Here is a 21,221-nt window from a genome sequence, read left to right on the forward strand (position 1 = left end):
TACAGAGTCTGAGCAAGATGCAAAATGTGTCCCTGTGGCACACAAAATGTGTGCCAGTGGATTCCGCCTGCCTGGGAGCTCATCCCAGTGAAGTTTTCTGTCCTCTTCCTTCCTGTCCACCCCAGTGCAGCCCAGTGCAGCCCAGTCTGGCATGGGCCAGAGTCTGCTGCTCCCTGCTCTTTGCCAAGGCTGGCCAGGCCTCAGTGAGGTGTGCCAGGGCCACACTCACCTGCCAGGCAGCTGTAGCAGTTATGGGTTCTTTATATGGTACTCTCATATGTACAGTCCATAAGGAAAACTGCCTTTCAATATGTGAAGTCATTCAAAAATACACGTGCCCACAGTGTTGAATCTGTGTCCTTGGGGAACACCCCAATGGGGAAGGCCCTGACCACCACACCCACGGAACCTGTCCCCGTCCTGGCACCAGGCTAATGTCACACACACTTAAATGCACCACCACCGAGACCCGGCCTAACCCGAGAGCGCACGGAGCGCACCTGCAGGGCAGGGATGTCCCGTGGACCCGCCGCGACCCCCCGAGCCCGCGCCCCCGGCCCTGCAGGCTCGGCGGGGCGCGGCGGGGCCCGGCCGCGGGGCGGAGCGGGGCGGGCCGGACCGGGGCTGTACCCGGCCGGGGTTTGTGCCCGCCCGGCCGCCGCCGGAGGGGCCGCCGGAGGTGGAGGGAGCGGTGGGGATGGCGGGGCCGCCGGAGGTGGAGGAGCCGATATCGCGGGGCTTCTCGGAGGAGCAGTTTCGGGCCGCCTGCCGAGAGCTGGACGAGCCGGCGCCGGCCGCGGCGGGGCCCTGGCAGCTCCAGGTGGAAACCATGGGGGTGCGGATCTACCGGCTGTTCCACGAGGTGGGCGGGCTCCGGCAGCGAGGCCCGGGGCGACCGGGGACGGGGGGGCGGTGGGGGACGGGGACGGGAGGTGGCGAAGGGGACGGGGGCGGTGGGGGACGAGGACGGGCATGAAGGGGACGAGGAGGGTGATGACGGGGACGGGGGGCCGTGGGGGACGGGGGCTGTGGTGACGGTGGTGACGGGGACGCGGGGCTCGCCCGACCCGCCCGCAGCCGCCGGTTCCCCGCACAGGCCTGGGCTCGGTTTCTCCAGGCTCGCAGAAAGCAGCTTTCCGGGTAATGCCATTAAGCGCTGATGGGAAAGCTGCTGGGCCGCAGTGCCCCCCGGCCGCGCACCGTGCCGGGGAACCGGGCTTGTGAGCAGCTGGATGGGGAATTCCCGGGGTGCTCGATGTGCCACCCTCCCGAGCCCCTCGGAGCGGGTTTGTGGGGAGGGAGCGTGTCCCTAAACATCTGCTCCCGAGCCCGCCCGTGTCACAGCATCCTGCTCTCCAGGGGCCCTCCCGCTTCTGCCTCTCTCCAGAGCTCCCTTCACCCTGATTTTCCGCCCTTCGCCGTCTAAAATCAGGAGGTAGTTCAGAATGAGTTGGAATGAAATTTTCTCCCCTTTTGGGGGGCACTAGCTTCTTTAAAGAACTTAAGTAGTTTAGGAACTGGCTTGTGATTGATATGTTTCCGTTCTGACACATTTATTCAATACTGACTTCTAAATCCATATATAAATATATATATCAATATCTAATTTTTTTTCGACTGAGTGATCATAGTTTCCTCTCAGCTCCTGGACTTCATGCTGTTCTTTGCATGACAATTTTGTATTTGTATTCTGAGAAATCATTTCAGACTTGGTAATGTTAGAAAGAAACAGCAAATATATAGGGCTGTGCTAAAGATGCAGTGGGGTGGGGAAAGCCTCTTTAAATCACTCTATAGAGCTTGGAATTTTCTTCAGTGATAAATAATCCCTGCTTACAGTGTGGCTGTGGTGACTGGCACTGGTAAAACGATCAGTAGGTGCGCACAGCGCAGGCGAGGCTGGGGTGCCTGCCAGGTATCCCTGCAGGAATTAGTGTGTTGATGGAGTACAGCGTGCTGGGGTGTTCCTGCTCGAGTGGATGAAGTAGAGGCTTTAGGATCAGAGCTCAACCCAGATCTGTAAATGCATCATGCAGTGAATGAAGGCAAAGGAGCTTTGGGAAGCTGGAGGCTGGATTTAGCCAGGCAAACGAGACCAAGGAAACCCTGGCTTACTGCAGTGGCTGTGCTGCTATTGTATGAATGGCAGCTGGTGAGATGGAAAGTAGCTCAGGCTTCTCCTCCTCATCCTCTCCTGCTTTTAAAGACTGTAGAGGGAAAATGAATATTTGAAACTTAAAAAAACCCATTTACAGGTGTCTTTTTTTTTTTTTTGGTGTAGTGTGCGATGCCCCTAGTTTAGGCTGGAGGGCAGACTACATAGGATGCAAGGTACCTTTTCAAGTCCAGTCTTCTGATTCTCCTGGGAAATAAATCTCCTGTTTTGTCTTTCAGTTGCTTCAGGTTGCTACAAGAGAAGATGAATGAAGTCTAGAAGGGTCTTTGTTGAAAGTTGTTACTGGAAAAATTAGCTTTTAGCACGTACTGAACTGCTACTCCCCTGTAGCAACAGGAGTCAAGGAAGCTGAAAGCAGCAATGATTCTTCCTGTTGCCTTCTCTTTTTGCCTTGTCTTTCCACCTCCTCTGCAGGCTGCAGAAATAGATCTGGGCCTCCCTGCTCAGTGCTGTATTCCAGCCAAGCTGATTGACTCTCCTGGTGACAGATCTCAGAAAAACTGAAATTTTTCACTCTTGTTTTAACTTTCTTACTGTAAATTGCTGTTTTTCTTGTGAGAATAAAAATGTTGATGCCTCTAACAAAGATGGTGGGTGCATGGGGTTACACAGATGTTGAATAGTTCAGGTTTGAGGCTGTTGATTGGTGCTTCAGTGAAGCTACAGTGAAGATGAATAGCTTAAGCTTCTTGCTCACATTCCTATTTTCTGGTACTTCAAATCTTTATCTAGGGTTGATTTGTGAAGGCGAAGAAAAGAAGGAAATTAATCTAATGACTAACAGAATGTTGTATAATCCTTCTCTTCCTTTCCTTGGGAATGCTTGGATTTTATTTCTACACTGTATATTTGAAATACTGTCATTGTTTTAATTTAGTCCTGAACTCATACTAACAATGGTATAAATATTGCTCTATAGGCACAGATGGAATTACCATATGTTGAAAGTAACATAAAAACAGGAGATATTCTGCACCACACCCGCTTCTGAGAGAAAATAGCTGATAAATATTCAAGGCAGATACAAGAGTGCATTGTATGTAAGCATGAGTGTTGTAAAGCATTCTTTCTAAAGTGTAAGCATAACTAACTTGCCATGAGAATTTAAGGCTTCTGGTAAACCTCAGTATAGCCAGGATTTAGTCCACACTGATGCCTGGAGATGAAAAGGGGACTGTATTTGTGAAGAAACATGCTCCTTCTGGAACTCCTGATGAAGTAAAAGGGTACTGGTGTAAGGGAAGGAACAGCCATTGTGCAGGGAGGGCAGGTCAGCCTGGCTGGATTTAAACTTTCATGTATAGATCAAAAAGTCAAGAGGTTAAAGACTGAATCTTGCATTGTTTTTTGAACACTTGCCTTCACAGCTCTTGAGCATATTTGTAGTTTGTGCCCCACCTAACTTCCTTCAGCTGTTCTCCATGATGCAGTGTACCTCCCTTTCCTGTGTGACTTTTCCTCCTCATTCCGTTTCCACAGCAATCGGGACTTTATGAATATAAGATCTTTGGTAGTCTTGCTGACGTTTCCCCAAAATTGTGTGCAGATGTCTACATGGACTTGGATTTCAGAAAAGAGTGGGATCAGTATGTTAAAGGTAAGCTCATCTAAAACATCTAAGTGTAAAAGCAAGCTGGAGTACACATTGATTGTTCCCACTAAAACTTTCCTCAAAGGTATTTTGAAGTTACTGCCTCCAAAGACTTTGGGTCAGACTTAAGTATCTCGTGGGATAAGGTTTGCTCTCCGCAAACATACAAATAAACACTGATATGGAATCACTGTCTCAACAGCATTTATCTTTCCTTTGGAATGAATTGTTTCCATGTTGGTTAAAGCATATGATTGGCATCATTGTTTATGCTGGAGCACCTTCTAACTTCTAGTTGCAATGCTTAGGTTAAATTTTAGTAGATGTCTTGGAGAGAGATGGAGGTGGTACCTTTTGTGCATCTTTACATGGTAGGGGAGCAGTGCATCATAGAATAGCAGGTTGGAAGGGACTTCTGGGATCATCAGGTCCAAACTTCCTTGGTGAGAGCACAGTCAAGGCAAGATGGCCCAGCACCCTGTTCAGCTGAGTCTTAAAATTTGTCCCTGGGGAGATTATTTCAAAGGCTGATTGTTCTAATTGTGAAAATTTTTCCTCAGGCTTCCACCAGTCTGATGCATGATGGAATATCTTTTCCTGAAAGCATTGGTTGTTCTTGGCACCTTTTGCAGTCAGGAATGGGTGTATCTAGAGAATACATGGTAACTTCAGGCTTTTACAGAGAAAGGAATAACTAATTTAGTTAAGTTTATTTAATGTTGTCTTTGAAAAAGGGTATTGAACCTGAATATCTATATGGTGTTAGAACATCTTAAGTCAGCAGTAACAAGGTAAGGGTTCAGCTGATAATAGACATCCAGTAGTCCATTTATTTTATGGATAAAAAGGGAAGTCTTATTTTTAAGCCTGCTTGAGCAGGCCAGTAAAACTGAAAAGTGGTCGAAGTATTTTGGTGAACAAAGAGCAGTGTTAAAAACCAAAGACTTGTTAAGTGCTGTGCTTGTTAGGTTTAGGACAGCTCCACTATGAATCATTGCTGATAATGCCAGTAGCTGTATTGATACAGAGACCCATAAATTTAATTCATGTCAGTCTTGGTCAAATTTAAGGAGTAGTGTCTCCATTAAGAAGTGTTAATTGTCAAAATGCTCAGTAGCTTTCTTTTAGCAAATGCCATTTTGCTATTAATGAAACAAAGAGCCAGAGTGGGACTCAGCATTATTGTACAGGATGTAAAAATATTCTGTTGAGTTACTTCAGTAATCTTTAAGTGTATTTAGGAGAAATGAATGCTTCTTAAATAAACACTTTTTTTTTTTTTTTTTTTAATTCCTTCGTAGAGAAAAGAAAGGAAACTGCTGGGGGAAGCTACACCCTTAAACTAAAAACTAGATAATGTTGCAGAGCTGACATTTATATCCTTGCTGACCGTTGTTCATCTGTTAATTTACACTTGTGCTGGTGCTTTAAGTCCAGCATTTCACAGAAGTTAACTCTGAAAGGGCATAAGTATAATGTAGTGCTTTCCTTCCTACTTAAAAATTGACACAAGCCCACCCATTTTTTAGGATGGTACATATGATGATAAATAGTGCTAGGCAATGTTTTAAATGTAGCCCCAGTTCAGCCTGAGCTTTTTCTTGCACATTTAGGAAGAAACCCCAGAAAACTTCCATTGAGAGCCTTCTTGCTCATGGTGTTACTGTTTGTATTCCTTGGTGCTCTTACAGCCATGCAAGTGGCAGTCCAAAGGAGAGTCCTCTGCTGAACTGCTGGCTGGCATTGAGATGAAAAGAGCAGAAGTAGCTGCCTTTTTAGCTGAAAAGGCAACTGCTCCTGAATGCTTTCGAGTATCCATGAGATGTGGACATCCTGAGGCCTGGTTTGTGCTGCAGCTGCCAGTTCAGCAGGGAAGTTGTGACTAAACTGTAGTGACTGAGGTACCACATGCTTCTGTGGCACGATGCAAAATTGGACCTGCATGACTGGAACTTGCTACTCCTGGTTGCAGCACCTTCCTGACTGAGATCAGACTTCCCAACAATGTAACAGTAATAACTGACTGTTAAAGCAGTACGTGCTGCTGTGGCTGTTATGGATAGAATGGACTTGTGATCTTTTGTAGTGATGCTAAATGAAATCAGATTATTGATTAAAATGCACTTATTCTGCTTTGAGGTGAATGTAGGTGGGATGTGGTTTACCTGTTGTGTAGGTATGAGGTAGCTAATAGTTTTATTGGGGTCTTTAACAGTTTCATGGTGCCTGTGGAATAGGAAATCTCTGGTTAGAAGTGAAAGTAAAGTGAATAACCCAATGCTCCAGTGACCTCTGGTGGAAAACATAATGTTGTGGGTTATTACAACACCAGGTGCATCCAGTAGTGCTCCAGCTGGAGAAGAGGAGAAGCTGTTTCCATGGGTGACAGCTGATCTGCAGGGCATACTAACAGAAGCCTGGTTTGGAATATATTATATAGGGAAAGAATCGCACATCTGGGGCATTGTTCTTACCTTATCAATGAGATTACCAGTTTATTCTGGCCTCACTTTCAAAAAACTGGCTCTGGAGGATACCAAGCACCTCAGGCACAAGTCTGCTCTAAAGGAAAAAAAGACCTCTCTGAGTGTTAAGGTGAACCACCTTTCTGGAACACACTTTTCTTTACTCTGGGCCCTGTGCCAACAGGAGTTCACCCTGGCTCAACCCATGGCTTGTCAGGTCCATTGCCCTCATTAGTGGCAGTTGATGAACTGTAGATAGGTTTTCAAACTCAGTTATGTAGGTTGAATAGAACTAGTTTTTCTCCTTCGTGCCAGACTACTCTCTGACTGAGTCACTGCCATGTTTTAGGCACTGTTCTTAGGTTACTTTTTTTCCATGTTCTGCTGCCTTCTGATGTGAGTTTCCAGGCAGACTGAAGGTGGTGTAATGAAGGCTCATAAACTGCTCAATATTCTAGTTTGCTGTTGCATATATATACTGCTGTGAGATTCCTGACAGCTTTTCCAAAATTCACTAATCCCACATGTAAGATGTATTCAGATGTCTTTCTGCATGAAGATGTCTTTCTGTAGAAAGCTGCACTCATCCTAGTTCCATGTTAACTCAGTATAATTTACAAGAGTAATGACATGCCTGTCAAAAAGCACATTGTACTTGAGACTTAGAATTGTGCAGAACATGCACAGGTGAGGGAAGAGCTTTGAGACAGAAAGGCTTTGAATGAGCAAACTTTTGGAAAAGGAATTTGACTCTGCTTTTCCCAGAATTGTTCTACTTTTATGTTCTGGGGTTTTGTTTTGGGTTTGTTGTTTGTTTTTTTGTTTGTTTGGTTGGGGTTTTTTGTTTGGTTGGGTTTTTTTCCCCCAGTTAATCCAATAGCCACAGAAAAAGAGGCCACCTATTTTTGTGTATTTGATTCCTGAACAATCCTTGTACATAACTTCTTAATGTCTCCTACTGCTAAAATTGTACATACATATCAATTTTGACATCAGGGTTGCATGTAAAATGTGTTCATGTCAGAAATCTGAGAAGTTCTTGATGCCATCTATATTTCTGTTGCAGTAGAAATTAAAAATATGTAACAGTTTTCTTCTTTCAACTGTAGAACTGTATGAGGAAACACATGATGGTGAAAAAGTAATCTACTGGGAAGTGAAGTACCCTTTTCCTCTGTCAAACAGAGATGTATCCTTTCAAGCTTTTGTTCCCCTTGCAGTTTTTTGCCACTTGGTCATCCAGGAATCCCAACAATGAACTGATTCCGTCACTCTGCTGCGCTGATCTAAGATCTTGCAGTCCTCATGTCACATGAGTATATATGGCATGAGGAGGAGTGTGGGTGCCTCTTCCCACACAGAGGTAGAGCTGAATAGCTGAATTATTGCTCTGCAGGATTGAATCCTGTAGGGACATGAAAAATAAATTGAAGAAGCTGCTGTTTGTGATGGAATTCACTTGTCAGCTCCTCATTCCTCAAACTGACATTGTTTTGACATGCCTCCTCAACTTGCAATGCAGTATGTCTATATTCGGGAATGCCGGGAGATGGATGTGGATGGGAGGAAGATCTGGGTTGTGTTAGCAAAAAGTGTGGCTGTTCCTCAGTGCCCTGAAAAGCCTGGTATTATCAGAGTTAAAAGCTATAAACAAAGCCTGGTAATTGAAAGTGATGGCAAGGCTGGATGTAAAGGTAAGAGGTCAAGAAAATGTGTGACAAGCCATGTAGCCAGGGAATGTATGTATTAGCAAAACACACAAAGAGGGGGGCTGGAAATTTTAAGCCAAGGGTTACTTTAAAATGAATTAAACCTTTGGAAATGTCCAGTGCAGTGCACTACTATGAAAAATCTTTTTTTTTAGCAGTTGAGCTGGGTGGTTAAGAATAGTCTACTGACCAATTCCTTCTGCCCTCCATCCCACCACCAGTCTGTACTTCTTTTCCTGCCAGACAGTTCAGCTGGGGAGACTGCTGCAATTTTCTAAACTCAGCAATGATTCAAGTATTGTGTTTGACAGATGTATAGATTAAAGGGTTTGCTGAGAGCTTGACTCCTGTCTGAGATTAGTCTTTAAAAAGCAGTCTTATTTTATAAGACAGGGTGCCAAAAACAGTTTGCAATAATCTAAATGTCTTTTGTGGTTCTGTCAGCTTTCCAGAGGTTAACCAGGAATGCCTGTATTTACTTCACGTTTCACTTCAGGACAATTTGACTTTTTTGTGCAGAATTTAGAGTAGAACTGTTGTAGTTGGTGCTCCAGTTATGCACACTGAGAGCTTCTGTCACAGTATGTTAGAGCTCTATCTCACGTAACTGGTAATTTCTCTCTCCTCTCTAGTCTATATGTACTATTTTGATAATCCTGGTGGCAAGATTCCATCCTGGCTGGTCAACTGGGCTGCCAAGGTAAGGAAAGGTTACAGACAGTGATCTTTGGCTAATCTGTTTCAAACAGATTCAGATTCACTGCAGTCATGCATTCGTGTTGGGCAGAATTAATTTTTTCTGAAATGTGTATCAGCCTTCCTAGCTTTTACATAGTCCCATATTTACAGTCTCACTATTGTATGCTTTCATGACAATAGTCTTAATTAATTTACTTATTTTAATTCCTGTCAAATTCTTTTGGTTTGTCAACCAGGCAGATAAATTTCTGCAGCAAACCCCAAATAATCTGTGTTACGGGGCATATATGAATAGCCTCCAGACAAGCAAACTTCAGTAATGCAGTTTGTTCCCAAAATATTCAAGGAATGGATGGATGCTGTTTACCAGATCTTAGACTTGTATCTTAGACAATTGTATATCAGATTTTAGAACTGTATCTGTTTGAAGGCCTTGATCTATATAATGGGAATTCTTATCTGCTTATAATTTTTACTGATTTCATGATGCACGGATAACTTGTCTGCCTTTCTCTTTACAGAGTGGTGTGCCTGGTTTCTTGAAGGATATACAAAAAGCTTGCCTTAATTATTCTAAGAGCACATAGGTGTTGAAATTGATCTTAATTGTTTAATTCCTAGATCTCTGCTCTTACAGGAGCAGCTATTCACATATCATACTCACTAAAATCTACCTCTAATATTTGAAAGAAATTTATTTTAGTTGAGTTATGCCTTGAGTTTTATTAGATTTTTTTTTCCATCTCCAACTGAAGAGCTGGCCGCTGGCAAGGTAACACCAACATCAGCTGCAGCTTTTGAAAGTACTCAAAGTTTAGCCTTGTTCCCCATGTTTTGCTTATGCTGGTTGTCAGGTGTCATCTAGAGAGTTCTGTGATGGATATGTTCCATCCTTGCACAAGAGGCAACAATCTTATTAGAAAAATGTCTGAACTTGGACTGCAAATTGTCTGCATATGTTACACCTTTGTTACCTTGCAGGGTGGCTTCCTCCTGAAACTCAGTCATGGAACTTGCATTGCATAGGAGGAAATGCATTTGCTACCTAAGTTTGTCATTCTTAAACTCTCTGCCTGATAGAAACCTAAAAAATGCTGAGGGATGAGGTAAATTACTAGAAATACACAATAGGAACTGGAAGTCTGTGATGCTAAGCTCCCTTAAATCCAGATGTTAAATGATCAAGCCTAAAGCCTTGCATTCACAGCTCCACACTTCTGTATGAAAAGTAAAAACCCTTCGCTGGGTCCAGCGAGGAGAAAGAGGAGGAAGTGACTTCTTGCATGTGTGATTTCAGGGGAACAAGTTTTATCTTCAGTCAGTAGCCTTACCTATAAGGCAGCTTGAATATCAACTTGAAACTGGAAGTAATTTTATACTGGGTGCCTACTACTGAATGTGGATGAGCTTGATGTGGAACTTGGGCTTGCTTACATTTTTAAATTTCATGCTGATATAAAGAATGGATGGTGACGCACTAAAAGCTTAACTGAGCAGGAAATTAAATTTCCAGCACCTTTTTTAGCGGGGGGAGGGGAGCAGGGAGTGCATAAAAGAGTGAGAGGACATAATTCTCAGGGATTTAAAATATTCTACAGATCTAAAATATTCCTAGATCTAATCCTGTTTCTGAATAAGTCTGGTAATGGAATAGCTTTGTCTTGTTAAAAAATAAACAATTTAAATTATTGCCTTTATACCTTGTGTAAAAATTTGCTTCCAATAAATCATTATTTTGTGCATGTAGTGTTCTTGTTCTGTCTCCTAGGTTTAAGAGTGCCATGCTGGGCAGGTCACGAGTGACAGGCTAATACCTTGAGCTGCCTTATTTTTAAAGGATTTTGAAAGAATAAGTTGGATTAGAACTAAGCAGGATTCTTGTGTTCTGCCAACAATTCAAGCATTTTTCAATGTCTTTGACTTGGAGACTGTCACTGGATTGAATATTACAGTGTTACACAACGTGATATAACAAAATTTTAAAAGGGGCCTATCTGAGGATGAATCTTCCTGGAACAGTGATGCAAACTAATTAATTTCCAGTCCTTTCTGAACAAAACTTAACCTCTCTGCCACAGTAGTCCAAAACTTACCTGTAATTGTAAACCTACCGTAAAATTTGACTTGAAATGTTCACAAGCAATGTGTACCTAGTGAGCTGAGTATGTGCACAGAGATCAATCATGTACAAAAGAGGTCATTTTTTAATTTTTTTTCTCCAGACAATCTGTCATTTTGTTTAGTCTTTAAGGAAATGAAAGCAGGAGAAAGACTGAAAGCATTTTATAATTATGAATTCACTTTGTCTTAGTTACTTGTCACCAAGACAGAGTATCCATGTTTGTGCAGTGTGCTGAGACACTGAGGCTGAGAGTTCAGGAGGCTGAATGGCTCCATTGTCAGTCCAGCTGAAAATTTGATTTCCTACAGACCCTGCACTGAGTGTGTAGAATACATGGTCTTTGCTCACGTATCCATACTGAAACCATTGCACAGGCAGCTTCTTGTGCTCTACACAACTTTCTAAATTAAAACACGTTTGATTAAACAGCAGAGGCTAAAACCAGCTTTTCCACTGTTTACAAGCAACTGAGCAATGATGTGAGATGAAAGCAACATCAGATCTTTAGTTCCTGTGGACTTTTAAAGTAACATAAATATGCAGTGGCACTTGAGTTTAAGTCTGGGTTACTACACCCATCTTGTAATACTAGGGAAGAAAAGTTCCAGCTTTGTGTCAGCTTCATATCTAAATGGAAGATTGTGACTCGTAAGAGTTGGTATTTTCAGTCTTTGGATGTAAAGACATTGTTAAATCATTTAGAGCATTATTAATGACTGATTAAATGTTGATCTTCCATGAATTATACATGTATCATGTGAGCCTTTCTGGATAGCTTGAGCAGGAATTTACCTGCAGTGAAAGTCACCATAAATTTTGAATTCTGGTGCACAGGGTTATTAAACATGAAACCCCCTTCCCATGCTATTTGTTAATGTAGCACCTCAAAGTTGGTTTTGTTTCACCAGCTTGCCTAAAACTGGAGTGCAGAGTTAGTTCTTAATAGTGACCTGTTGTAAGCAAAGGATTTTTGGAGTAAAAAAACAATGAACATTTCTGTTAAGTAATGACTGAGCCTCCCAGCTTCTCTATCCCACCCCAATTAACAGATTGGTAGGTATCATATTACAGATTAGCAGGGAATAATGAAGTTTTCCCAGCAGCCAAATAGAACTAGAAAAATGCTGTAGTTTCATTCAACAATCATCTGATCCAAAGTGCAGTATCAGAGCTTGCATAAATCATAATAAGCTTTGGATCTATTCTCATAAAGAACTTCCGTTTTAAATTTAGCAGCTCTTACTGAAACATGTTTTGGCATGTTCTTCACAGAAAGAAGTGGGTTTTTTGGAATGACGGGTTCCCCATTCGCTGTTTCCGTAAGGAATGATGCTGTAACAAAATGAATATAAACCATTCTTCCACAATGTGTTCCAGCCATTCAAATCCATTCTTTCCATGCAATCTCTCTGTAAAACTAATGTAGTTGAGTTGGAAGGTAAGGTAAGGGAAAAATTTTTAGTAACTCAAAGTCAACATAAAGAATGATGTCAGATTCACAGTCACTGGTGCTGCCTCTTAGAAGATGATATGCAAAGGGAAACACAAGTTGTCTTTGCTCAGGAAACACCTGGTTGATGCTTCACTTCTCAAGTATGTCATCATCTGTTTCTGTAATTTAGTGGAACAAAAAATTTGGGAAGACAGGAGGATAGACTTCTGAGCTAGTCCATGGGGAGGATGTATCTTCCTAGCAACAATTTTTTCTTCCCATTATATTAGTTTTCTGTGTACAGAGAACATTTTCTAAAGGGAATCTAATGATACTTAAATGTCACTTCACTGAGAGTGATTTCACCCTGAGCACTGATTTGCCTTCCTCCATTGAGATGATAATTCATAACCAAATTTACTGTCTCACTGTAGGTCTCGGATCAGACTACTACACTTTCAGACAAAAAACTTTGGTTTTACTCATCTCAGTTGAAAGATGCTGGAAACTTCTATACAAAAATAGAAAGAAGGCTTATGGCAGGAGCAAAGTTGTTATAAATCCCGATGAACTGCATGAAAGATAAATTCTTTTTGAGGAGCAATAAAAAAGAACAAATCTCTACAGCAAAATTGGTTTTGCTGTTTTTTTTCATACTGCTCTTGTTTAGCTGTAGACTTTGGAATCCTGATCAATTAGGTAAATAAAACTGGTGTTAAAGCAGCCTACTAATTCTTCTCTCTAACTGCCAAGGAGCATATTAATTAAGATTACATGTGCATGTAAAGGGAATGTCATCTTTCTGTTAGCTCAGTATTCCCTATTCTTTCAGAACTTGACCATAAATTATTCTCATTTGGAATCTGAATGGTAAATGTATCCTGGAGTCCTGCTGTGAGACAGGAATATTTTAAATGGGAACAACTCTCCACTGGAAACCTTCATTTCCAAAGTAAGGACTGCATCCTGTGAATAAGTGTTTTGATGGAACCTGCCGTAATAATCATGTTGAAATACATGAATATTCAATATTCATTTTAGCCTGTGAAAAATTTCCTGCATCCCAGCTGTGAAACAGGTTAAACTGAAAGCTCTTCCTGGAGTGGAAGCACAAGTACCTGCAATATTAAGATTTAAGTGAGTTTGCCTTTATCTGTACTTTCTAGATTTCCTGCAAATTCTAATATTTCTCTAAGGCCTGTTTCAGCACTGGAGGCAAAAGGGATTCTATGATGGACTTTAAGAATCGGGTTTTGCTCCACACTTAATTGTCTTACTATTCTTCATCTATGGAAGAAACCCATAAGAATTAATCATGCTATTCCTAGAATGACAGGTTTGGGATTGAAGCAGTTCTTCCACAACACATTAGGCCAAGGGCTCTCTCTGTGCTGTACATGCTGTGACCAGAAGCCTCCTGTGAAGTCACAAGGCTCACTGCATTTCTGCCTGAGCGTAGCTTGGAAGGTTTTAAGTCTTTCCCTGTTTCAGTCACTCAGAGCCTTGGGGAGGGGTTGGCTTTTATTATTTCTGCTGCATATACACGTCTTACAAAGCATGATAGAAATTCTGTGTAGTTGCCTGGAAATGGATATTTTATATCCAGCTGCAACTTGGAGTTATAGTTTAAGACTGTATTTTAAATACTATTTTTATTGAGACTAGGCTGCTGCTGTGCATTTTAAAGTTAATGTGTTTTCTCAGCAGGGAAGCCGTATAATCAATTTGTACATTTGAGTGGATCTCACAAGAAGCCAAAATTGCTTGGCCAATCATTTACCCTGTGAAATGCTCATGATGCTGTTCAACTATTCAAATTAAAGACTAGGAACATGCCTTGAGCAGGGAATTACTGTGACACTAGAAGGGCCTATTGTCTCAGAGTGTGAGGTGGGTATGTGAAAGAGTACGTTGCCTTCCACTCACTTTTTTCTTGTAACATGGGAGTAAACTGACCCTTGATAACATTTAAGGTGTGGTTCTAGGAACTGTGAAATTGAGAGAATTACCACTGAATTCACTATAATGACAGTCAGGCATTTAGAAAAATGATTTTTAAATCCATTGGAAACAAGTTAGAGAATAGGAATAAAGAAATAATCTGAGGATCTTTTAAGGTCTTTCAGGAAAGTCAGGCCTAGAAGTACCTGCCAATTCACCAAATGCAATTATAGGCATCACATAATATAAATCCTTCCCTTGCAATAAAGTATGTTTTGTTTCACAATTTTGTGCTTAATCCATCCTCTCTTTCAGACTTGTAATTCTATATGCTCAATATCTTTACCAGTAAGTATGTTGTGAAAATATGACTTGTGCAGAGAACTCGCATTTTGCTCTTCTTTTTTTTTTTTTTTTTTTTCCTTACGGCCAGTAGATATCAGAATGTTTTATGCCAAAATATTTTTTTTTTTTCTCAGTGATGATAATCAGCAATGAATCAAGTTGCTTTGAGAGACTCTAAAATCTCAGGTTTTGGAGATACTAAAAGCTGAGATGGACAAGGCCCTGAGCAATTTAACTGACCTTGAAATTAGAGCCAGCTTCAAATTTGGTGCTGCTCTAGGCTGTGGGTTTGACTGGATGATGAGATTATCCCTGTCCTAGGGTAACTTTATGATGCTTGTATCCCCAATCGTCTGCTCTGTTTGTGCTGTATATTGAGTCCTGTGCCTTTAAGACTGGTTCTAAGAGCAAGGAGAAGCGCGGAGTTTGTTTTGAGAAAACTGCCTGACTCCTCCATATTCTTCTCCAGCCGGGGTGTTCAGCGGAGGCTTGGAGAGACTGCAGGACAGAGATTTCTTTTGCTTTTAGTTAGTTTCAGCTAGCTAGGGCAGAGAAACTCCCTGGACTGTTTTTTCCCTTTTTCTTGGAACTGTTTAAACCTGCTCTGGACTGAAAGCCCAGGGGAGCACTGGGGGCTGCACCTGTGGCCCACCGGGGCCTGGACCTCGGCATTTTCCAGCAGCGCCGGAGAGACTGGGACTGAGGAGAGACTGAGAGAGAGCCGAGCTACACCCACGGCAAGGACTTTCTCAATTTGCCATCTCACTCCAGAACGAGAGGTTTTATTGTTTCATATTATTCATTCTTTATACTTGTATGCACTTCATTTGTTTAGTAAAATAGTTTTTTCCACTTTTCTCCAAAAAGGTTTTCTTACCAGACCGGTTGGAGAGAAGAGCCACTTGAGTTTGCTTCCTTAGAGGGATCCTATACTGGGGTTTTCTCCCAAATTTGTCCCCAAACGAAGACAATCCCATATGTCCCTTCCAAACTGAATTATTACAAGATTTTCAATATTAATAAATCTAGGAGATTACAGTGTGAATCCTTCTGAGAAGGTAGCATTATTTTCTTTCCAAATTCTGTCATTTAACAGACCGAATTCAACTGAGATACGAGATGCACAAGTGTATGAAAAACCTACAATCGAGATCTGTATTACAAACAGGTACATAGATATTTTTGGCAAGATGCTTGTTGGAGGCTGCTTTTTTGCTTTAGTTTCTTATTTTTAACTAAAATTCTTGGTATGAGGGTGGTGAGAAATGTGGGAAATTTAAATTAAGTGAAGGCAGACTCTGAATCTTTGTTAGTGAAACAGTATCATAATAAGCATTACTTTACATTACATAAGCAATAACATTAATGAGTGAAAGCATGGTGACTCAGTTTGGGAAAGGACAGCAAGAGCACACAAACAGAGGCTGAGCCGCACACTCCTAGAAATGTTACTGGTGCCATTTGTTATTGCTCATTTCCTGTTGCATCCAGCAGCTGCAGATCATATCTGAAAGGTTAAAAGCTGGGAAACGGCCAGCTGGGCAAGGTTGAGTTGTAATCAAAAGAGAAGATGAAATGCAGATTTAGAATAGCTAAGCATTCCATGATGATCCTGTAGTTTTACCTTAACGATCAAGGCAGTATTTTTAAAGACAGCATGCTAAGGCAAATAGCACTCACAAAATTTTAGCCTTATACATCATGAGACTCTGTTTTTGTCAGGTGGGAATATATATTCAATCACATTTAATTAAAATTAAATTCATATTAAAGGATATTTACTGTTAGTAAGTAAACTCTTCATCTCCAGATCTGCTGCTTATTACCAGCCCAATTCAATATTTAGCAACCGAAGAACAAATCGCTGTGTTGATCCCATAGTGGACTTTCCTCTCCCCAGCCCAATGATGGATATTTCCAATTGACACTTGCTGCTGAATACAATGTCCTTTACTGTCACATGTCTTCCCCTTTCCCTTCCCCTTTCAATACTGTGTCAACATTTGGGATGAGCCGAAATCCCAGTGTGTGATCTGACCTTCTGACATCGTAGCCCACGGGGCGACCAACCTGGCCCTGCTTCCTGCTCCAGGGAGTGAGCACAAACATCACTCTCAAGGATCATCTTCTGCCCATCTATTATTTTTATGTCCGTTGCTGCTTCTACATTTTAATGTATTATAAAAATCTTGCGTGGGTTCTTGGTTGCCTTCCCGAAATATGTATTTGGATCCGTGGATCTGTATTTATGTGGGAATAGGAATTTTGTCTTTTGGAATCTGTAACCGTTGAAATTAAGAAAAATGAGGGGGAAGAATAAAAACTGGACTGAAAAAAAGGTAATAAATATGAAATTATGTTGGCCAGTGTTAAGCGGGGCAAGATCATTCTGAAAACAGGCTATGGTTTTTGTTTAAAATTATGTAATAAAGCATATTCAGTATATTTTACAATAAAAACTTCAATTTAAACAACAGGGCAGTTTTTCAAGGGCATTAGTCTCTTTTTTAATTTAGCGGAGAGATATTTTGATATATACAAATTGCCTGTTTTGGTTTTCTGGTCCAAATAATGAAGGAACACAAATGTTTGCCAGAGTCCCAGGAAATGACACTGTCTTCTGATTTGTAAAGCTGCAAAATGGTGTTAGTTTAGCACAGTGATACTAATAGAAACATCAAGTTCTTAGGGCATTCCTGATAAGATAGCTTTGCCTTACGCTGTTTCCTGTTTTCTCTTGATATTTTGAAAGGTAAAAAATAAATCTGCATTGCTCCACCCTTGCCTTACACAGAGGTTCCAACTCAAATATTATTTTTGGGAGGAGGTAAGTTTGTTGCTTACAGCTGCAAACAAGGAGGAAAACAAAAAAAGGTTCCTCTTTAACTCCTCAGAATGGGAGTTTGAGTAAAACATCTTCAGTGGTTTCCCAGCAGAGATCAAAGGAATGAAATCCCAGTGGACTTGGACAGTGGGGGTCTATTTTTGGTAGTGAAACATCCACACAGTTCCTCTGCTTTACTGGGGATATCAGAGGAAATTACAGATGCTGTAGAAGCTGATTCTGATGTCACAGGTTTTTGGGCGGGTTAAAAGGACAAATACTGAGCCTTTCACTTTTTATTCCCCTCTGTTAGTTGCTATTTATCAAGCAATATTTTTGTCTACCTCACCTACATTATCCCACAAACAGCAATTACTTTTTTTCAAGTATTGGGGAAATCTGTAATATGATAGACTACAAGAATAAATAAGTTCTAATTTTTCACTAGGCTTTAAAACATACATTAAAAATAGTTATTGGATTTGTTTCAAATGCAAATACAAAATACTTAAGCTTTTCCCACTTCATTTTCCTCACACTTTTCAATGATTAATTACTAAAAATAAAGTGGAGCTAGAGAAAGATGTTAAGAAAGGTATAGCAGTGAGGAAAATAAATGTTCAGATTTGGTCAGAAAGTGGGCACAATGCTCCAATTGTCATTGGAAAAAAAAAGATGAAATAATTTTTGTGAAATAATTTAACATTTTTCAACTACTATCAGCATTTTCCACTACTTCAGAGCAGTTAATACTCTGGATAAAACAGAGGCCATGTATTAAACCTGCAGAAGCAAATAACCCTCTCCTCCTCTCCCAGCTGTGTGGCATGGGCAGCACTTGAGACTCTTCCCCTCTCACACTGCTTAAAGAGTTTTAACAGTGGCTTTGCTCCATACCTCTACTTCCCTCTCGGCTTTAGAAGGACCCTGCCTCTTTTCCCCTGGCTGGATTCTGCCTGTGATGAAGAGTGGCTGCACAGGGCAGCACAGTCCAGGTACAGAAATATCCAGAAAGTGCAGATGATGCTGCCTCACAAGGGAGTAAACTCAGAATGAGTTGGAACACCACAGTTTGGGAGCCAAAAGGGCACTGCAGGATAGAAATAAATATATCTAGTATTATCCTAAATTTGGCTTCAGTAGCTACCCAGGGAGACAACCGTGTGTGCACAGGGAATATGATCGTTACTTAACGGACTTCAGACAGCACATAGTGATAATTTGAGGATGCTGACAAACAAAACTGCTGTGCCCTGATCCGGTGGGTGATGTTCTAAATTGGCAGCCTCGTTGTCTTACTGCGTGACCTTGCATCCGCCAGCCCGGTGAGTCAGCTGGCAGCAGGATCACTGGCTCTGGAATGTGGCACAGGGGAAGGGAAGCAAAAATACCTCGGCACAGACAGGCATGCATGGGAAGTAAAAGAGGGCAAAGCAGCACCTGGAAAAGGGCAGTAAATAGAGCTTAGCAGTGAGGAAAGACTGCAGGAAACCGGGTACCCAAACACAGGAGAGCCAGGAAGGAATATCAAAGCATTTGCAAAGGGCCAGAGGTACCATGTGACAAACAAGGGCACCATCGGGCACACAGTGCTCACTGGTCTCTGCAGGGACAACAGGAGCAATGTAGACATAGGGAGTTTTTTATCTGAGAAATCACATCAGCATTGGTTTCCTTTTTCCTGATACTTTCCTGATGTTTCATGTAGCTTTGGAAAAACACCAGAAAAAATTGAAAAAACAAATTTTATTTAGCTATAAAAACCCAAGTGTTTTCCTAATTCATGCTATTCAGAGACTAAAGTACATCTCTAACACTTTTGTGTATAAAAAAATGTAGGATCTGGCCATCACTGAAGAAAACACTGAGGCAGACTCTGAGTGGGGACTATCAGTTCCTAGGAAGGACCTCAATCAGGTTTATGTGAGAATCATCCACAGAACTAAATTCTGATTCAAATATTACACATAATTTTTACCCTGAAGTTTTACTGTCTCAGTGAATTGAATCATAAACCTCAATGCAATACCTTTAAAATCTCATTAAATCCCTCCTTACTCCAACACATATGTGCATACACAAAGCACACCCCATGTGGTCATAGCATCTTTGAATATTTGTTTACTGGCTTCCTAGCTGTGGGGACAGCAAAAATGTTTGAAAACCAAGTACACCCTGAGACCTGGCAGCTGGAAGTTTTAAGTCTCCCCCAAATAATGAAACAGCAAAACAATGAACAGCCAACCTTGTTCTTAGATCTATTAATTATAGTCTGCACTAAGACAGTGGGAGCTTTGCTTTGGCCTTTACCTACCCAGGGTTTTTTCAGCTCCTGTTCACTTCCAGTGTGACAAAAAATACATTTTTTTTTTTCTGTCTTCTGATTTTTTCCTGGTCACCGTGAGAACGGGGAAGGACTCAGTTTTATGCTTCTGTTTACTACTAATAAAAAGAGAATGGATGAAAATGCCATTTTGTCATTTAAACATCTACCTGGTAACATCTTTTGGATTATTAGTCAAAACTGCCTATATAAATGTAAAAGATTCCTTCTGCTCCTCCCCAAATTGAAAATTAGTTTCAGCAAGGTCCATTCTAACACAAATTTAAAAATGGCAAAATCCCCAACATTATATCTGCAATTGGCTGCCCTTTACTTTCTTTTGTAAAGTCAGATTTTAAAGTACATCCAATTTGCATGTAATTCATTGTGATCTACGGTTTTTAAATTAAAAGCGTTTTATTAAAATTAAGGTCCAAACCCAACCTGCTTAGGCTGTGGAGATTTAATGACATAAATCTTTCAAACTCTCTGTACTTTTACAGGCAAATTTTTAATATAATGGAACTAGATGGATTAAAAACTTGGAGATTTTGCTAATCCCATTTAGGGTCGGAAATCCAGACTTCAGATTCAGCAGGGCTGAATGGGATTATTCACTCAATTCTATTACTACTTTACTATGTCCCTGCAAATGTTAACTTAATGTTTATGTGCTTCTTTTTATACCATCTTTCATATGGGTCTAATTACTGTACAGAAGACTGATCATTTCAAGGAACAAACGTAGACCAAAATATCATTCATTGAAGTTTCTAAGTTTGCTGTTTCTCACTGAGACTTACCAAGGTACAGTATCGCCAATATCTCACACTGAAACCTTTTCTCATCCATCAATAACTTGGCTCAAAAGATTGCTCCTGGCATTAATGCCTTCATTTGAGGAGAACGGGGTCTCTCACTCTCTTAAACATATATAAACATAACATTATATGTCACCACATAGCTCATGGCAACAGCATATAAAGATTTGCTTCTGAGGAGATTTATGCTGTGAGGATCCTATCTGTGAAAAGTTAGAGAAAAAAAATTTGTAGGGGCTTACTAGTTCTGTTGATAAAATATTGGTTCTGCTTGAAGGAGCATGGGGTAATGAAGTGCAAAGAACAGGATAGAATCCTCATTACGGCTGAAATTAAATGAGAGAGTAATCTGTTGTAATTGCAATGAAAACTTGCTTTCATTAGTTTATCTTGATGTGCTTTCATCAACATGTGCATTATCTACACACTGAAGACAGAATATGAGAGAAAGTGCTTCACTCAGCCAAAGGCAGAACAAGAAGTGAAAATCAAGTTTTCTGAATCAGCCACTACAAAACCGTGCAAGATTCTTTGACTTTCTCATGAAATAAACAGCATATGGTCAACTTTACAATACTCCTTTGGCTTGAACTTCACTCCAGACTATCCAAGTTCACTCACATAAACCTTAATTAATCAAAACTTTGCCTCAGCAAAGAAACCTGCTCAGTCCATAATCAAGAGGTGTTTTGGGGAAAGCAAAAGACAAAATTTCCTCTGATGGCTTGGATATTCCTGAAATCATATCTCCATCTTCCATCTATCATCTCAAT

At 41.0% G+C, this 21,221-nt stretch overlaps 1 protein-coding gene across 8 annotated transcripts; it reads left to right on the forward strand.

The window, feature by feature from the left end:
* The first annotated feature begins 698 nt into the window (after positions 1–698).
* Positions 699–16,954, forward strand: PCTP (phosphatidylcholine transfer protein). Of its 8 annotated transcripts, XR_005703549.2 has the most exons (8): positions 699–862; positions 3,656–3,773; positions 7,342–7,421; positions 7,755–7,926; positions 8,574–8,641; positions 13,027–13,146; positions 13,236–13,331; positions 14,615–16,954. XR_005703549.2 is itself a non-coding variant. In XM_040081934.2 (6 exons), exons 1-6 carry the CDS (start codon positions 830–832, stop codon positions 14,615–14,617), a joined length of 474 nt encoding a protein of 157 aa, XP_039937868.1. In that variant the 5' UTR covers positions 699–829; the 3' UTR covers positions 14,618–16,954. The 8 variants fall into 8 exon arrangements, 4 of the variants coding, with proteins under 4 accessions (XP_039937868.1, XP_039937866.1, XP_039937867.1 ...); XR_005703547.2 differs by having other exon boundaries at positions 13,027–13,331; XR_009208423.1 differs by lacking the exon at positions 13,236–13,331 and having other exon boundaries at positions 14,950–16,954.
* Positions 16,955–21,221: the final 4,267 nt, after the last annotated feature.

The sequence above is a fragment of the Hirundo rustica genome, chromosome 18, assembly GCF_015227805.2.
Source record: "Hirundo rustica isolate bHirRus1 chromosome 18, bHirRus1.pri.v3, whole genome shotgun sequence".
NCBI lineage: Eukaryota > Metazoa > Chordata > Aves > Passeriformes > Hirundinidae > Hirundo > Hirundo rustica.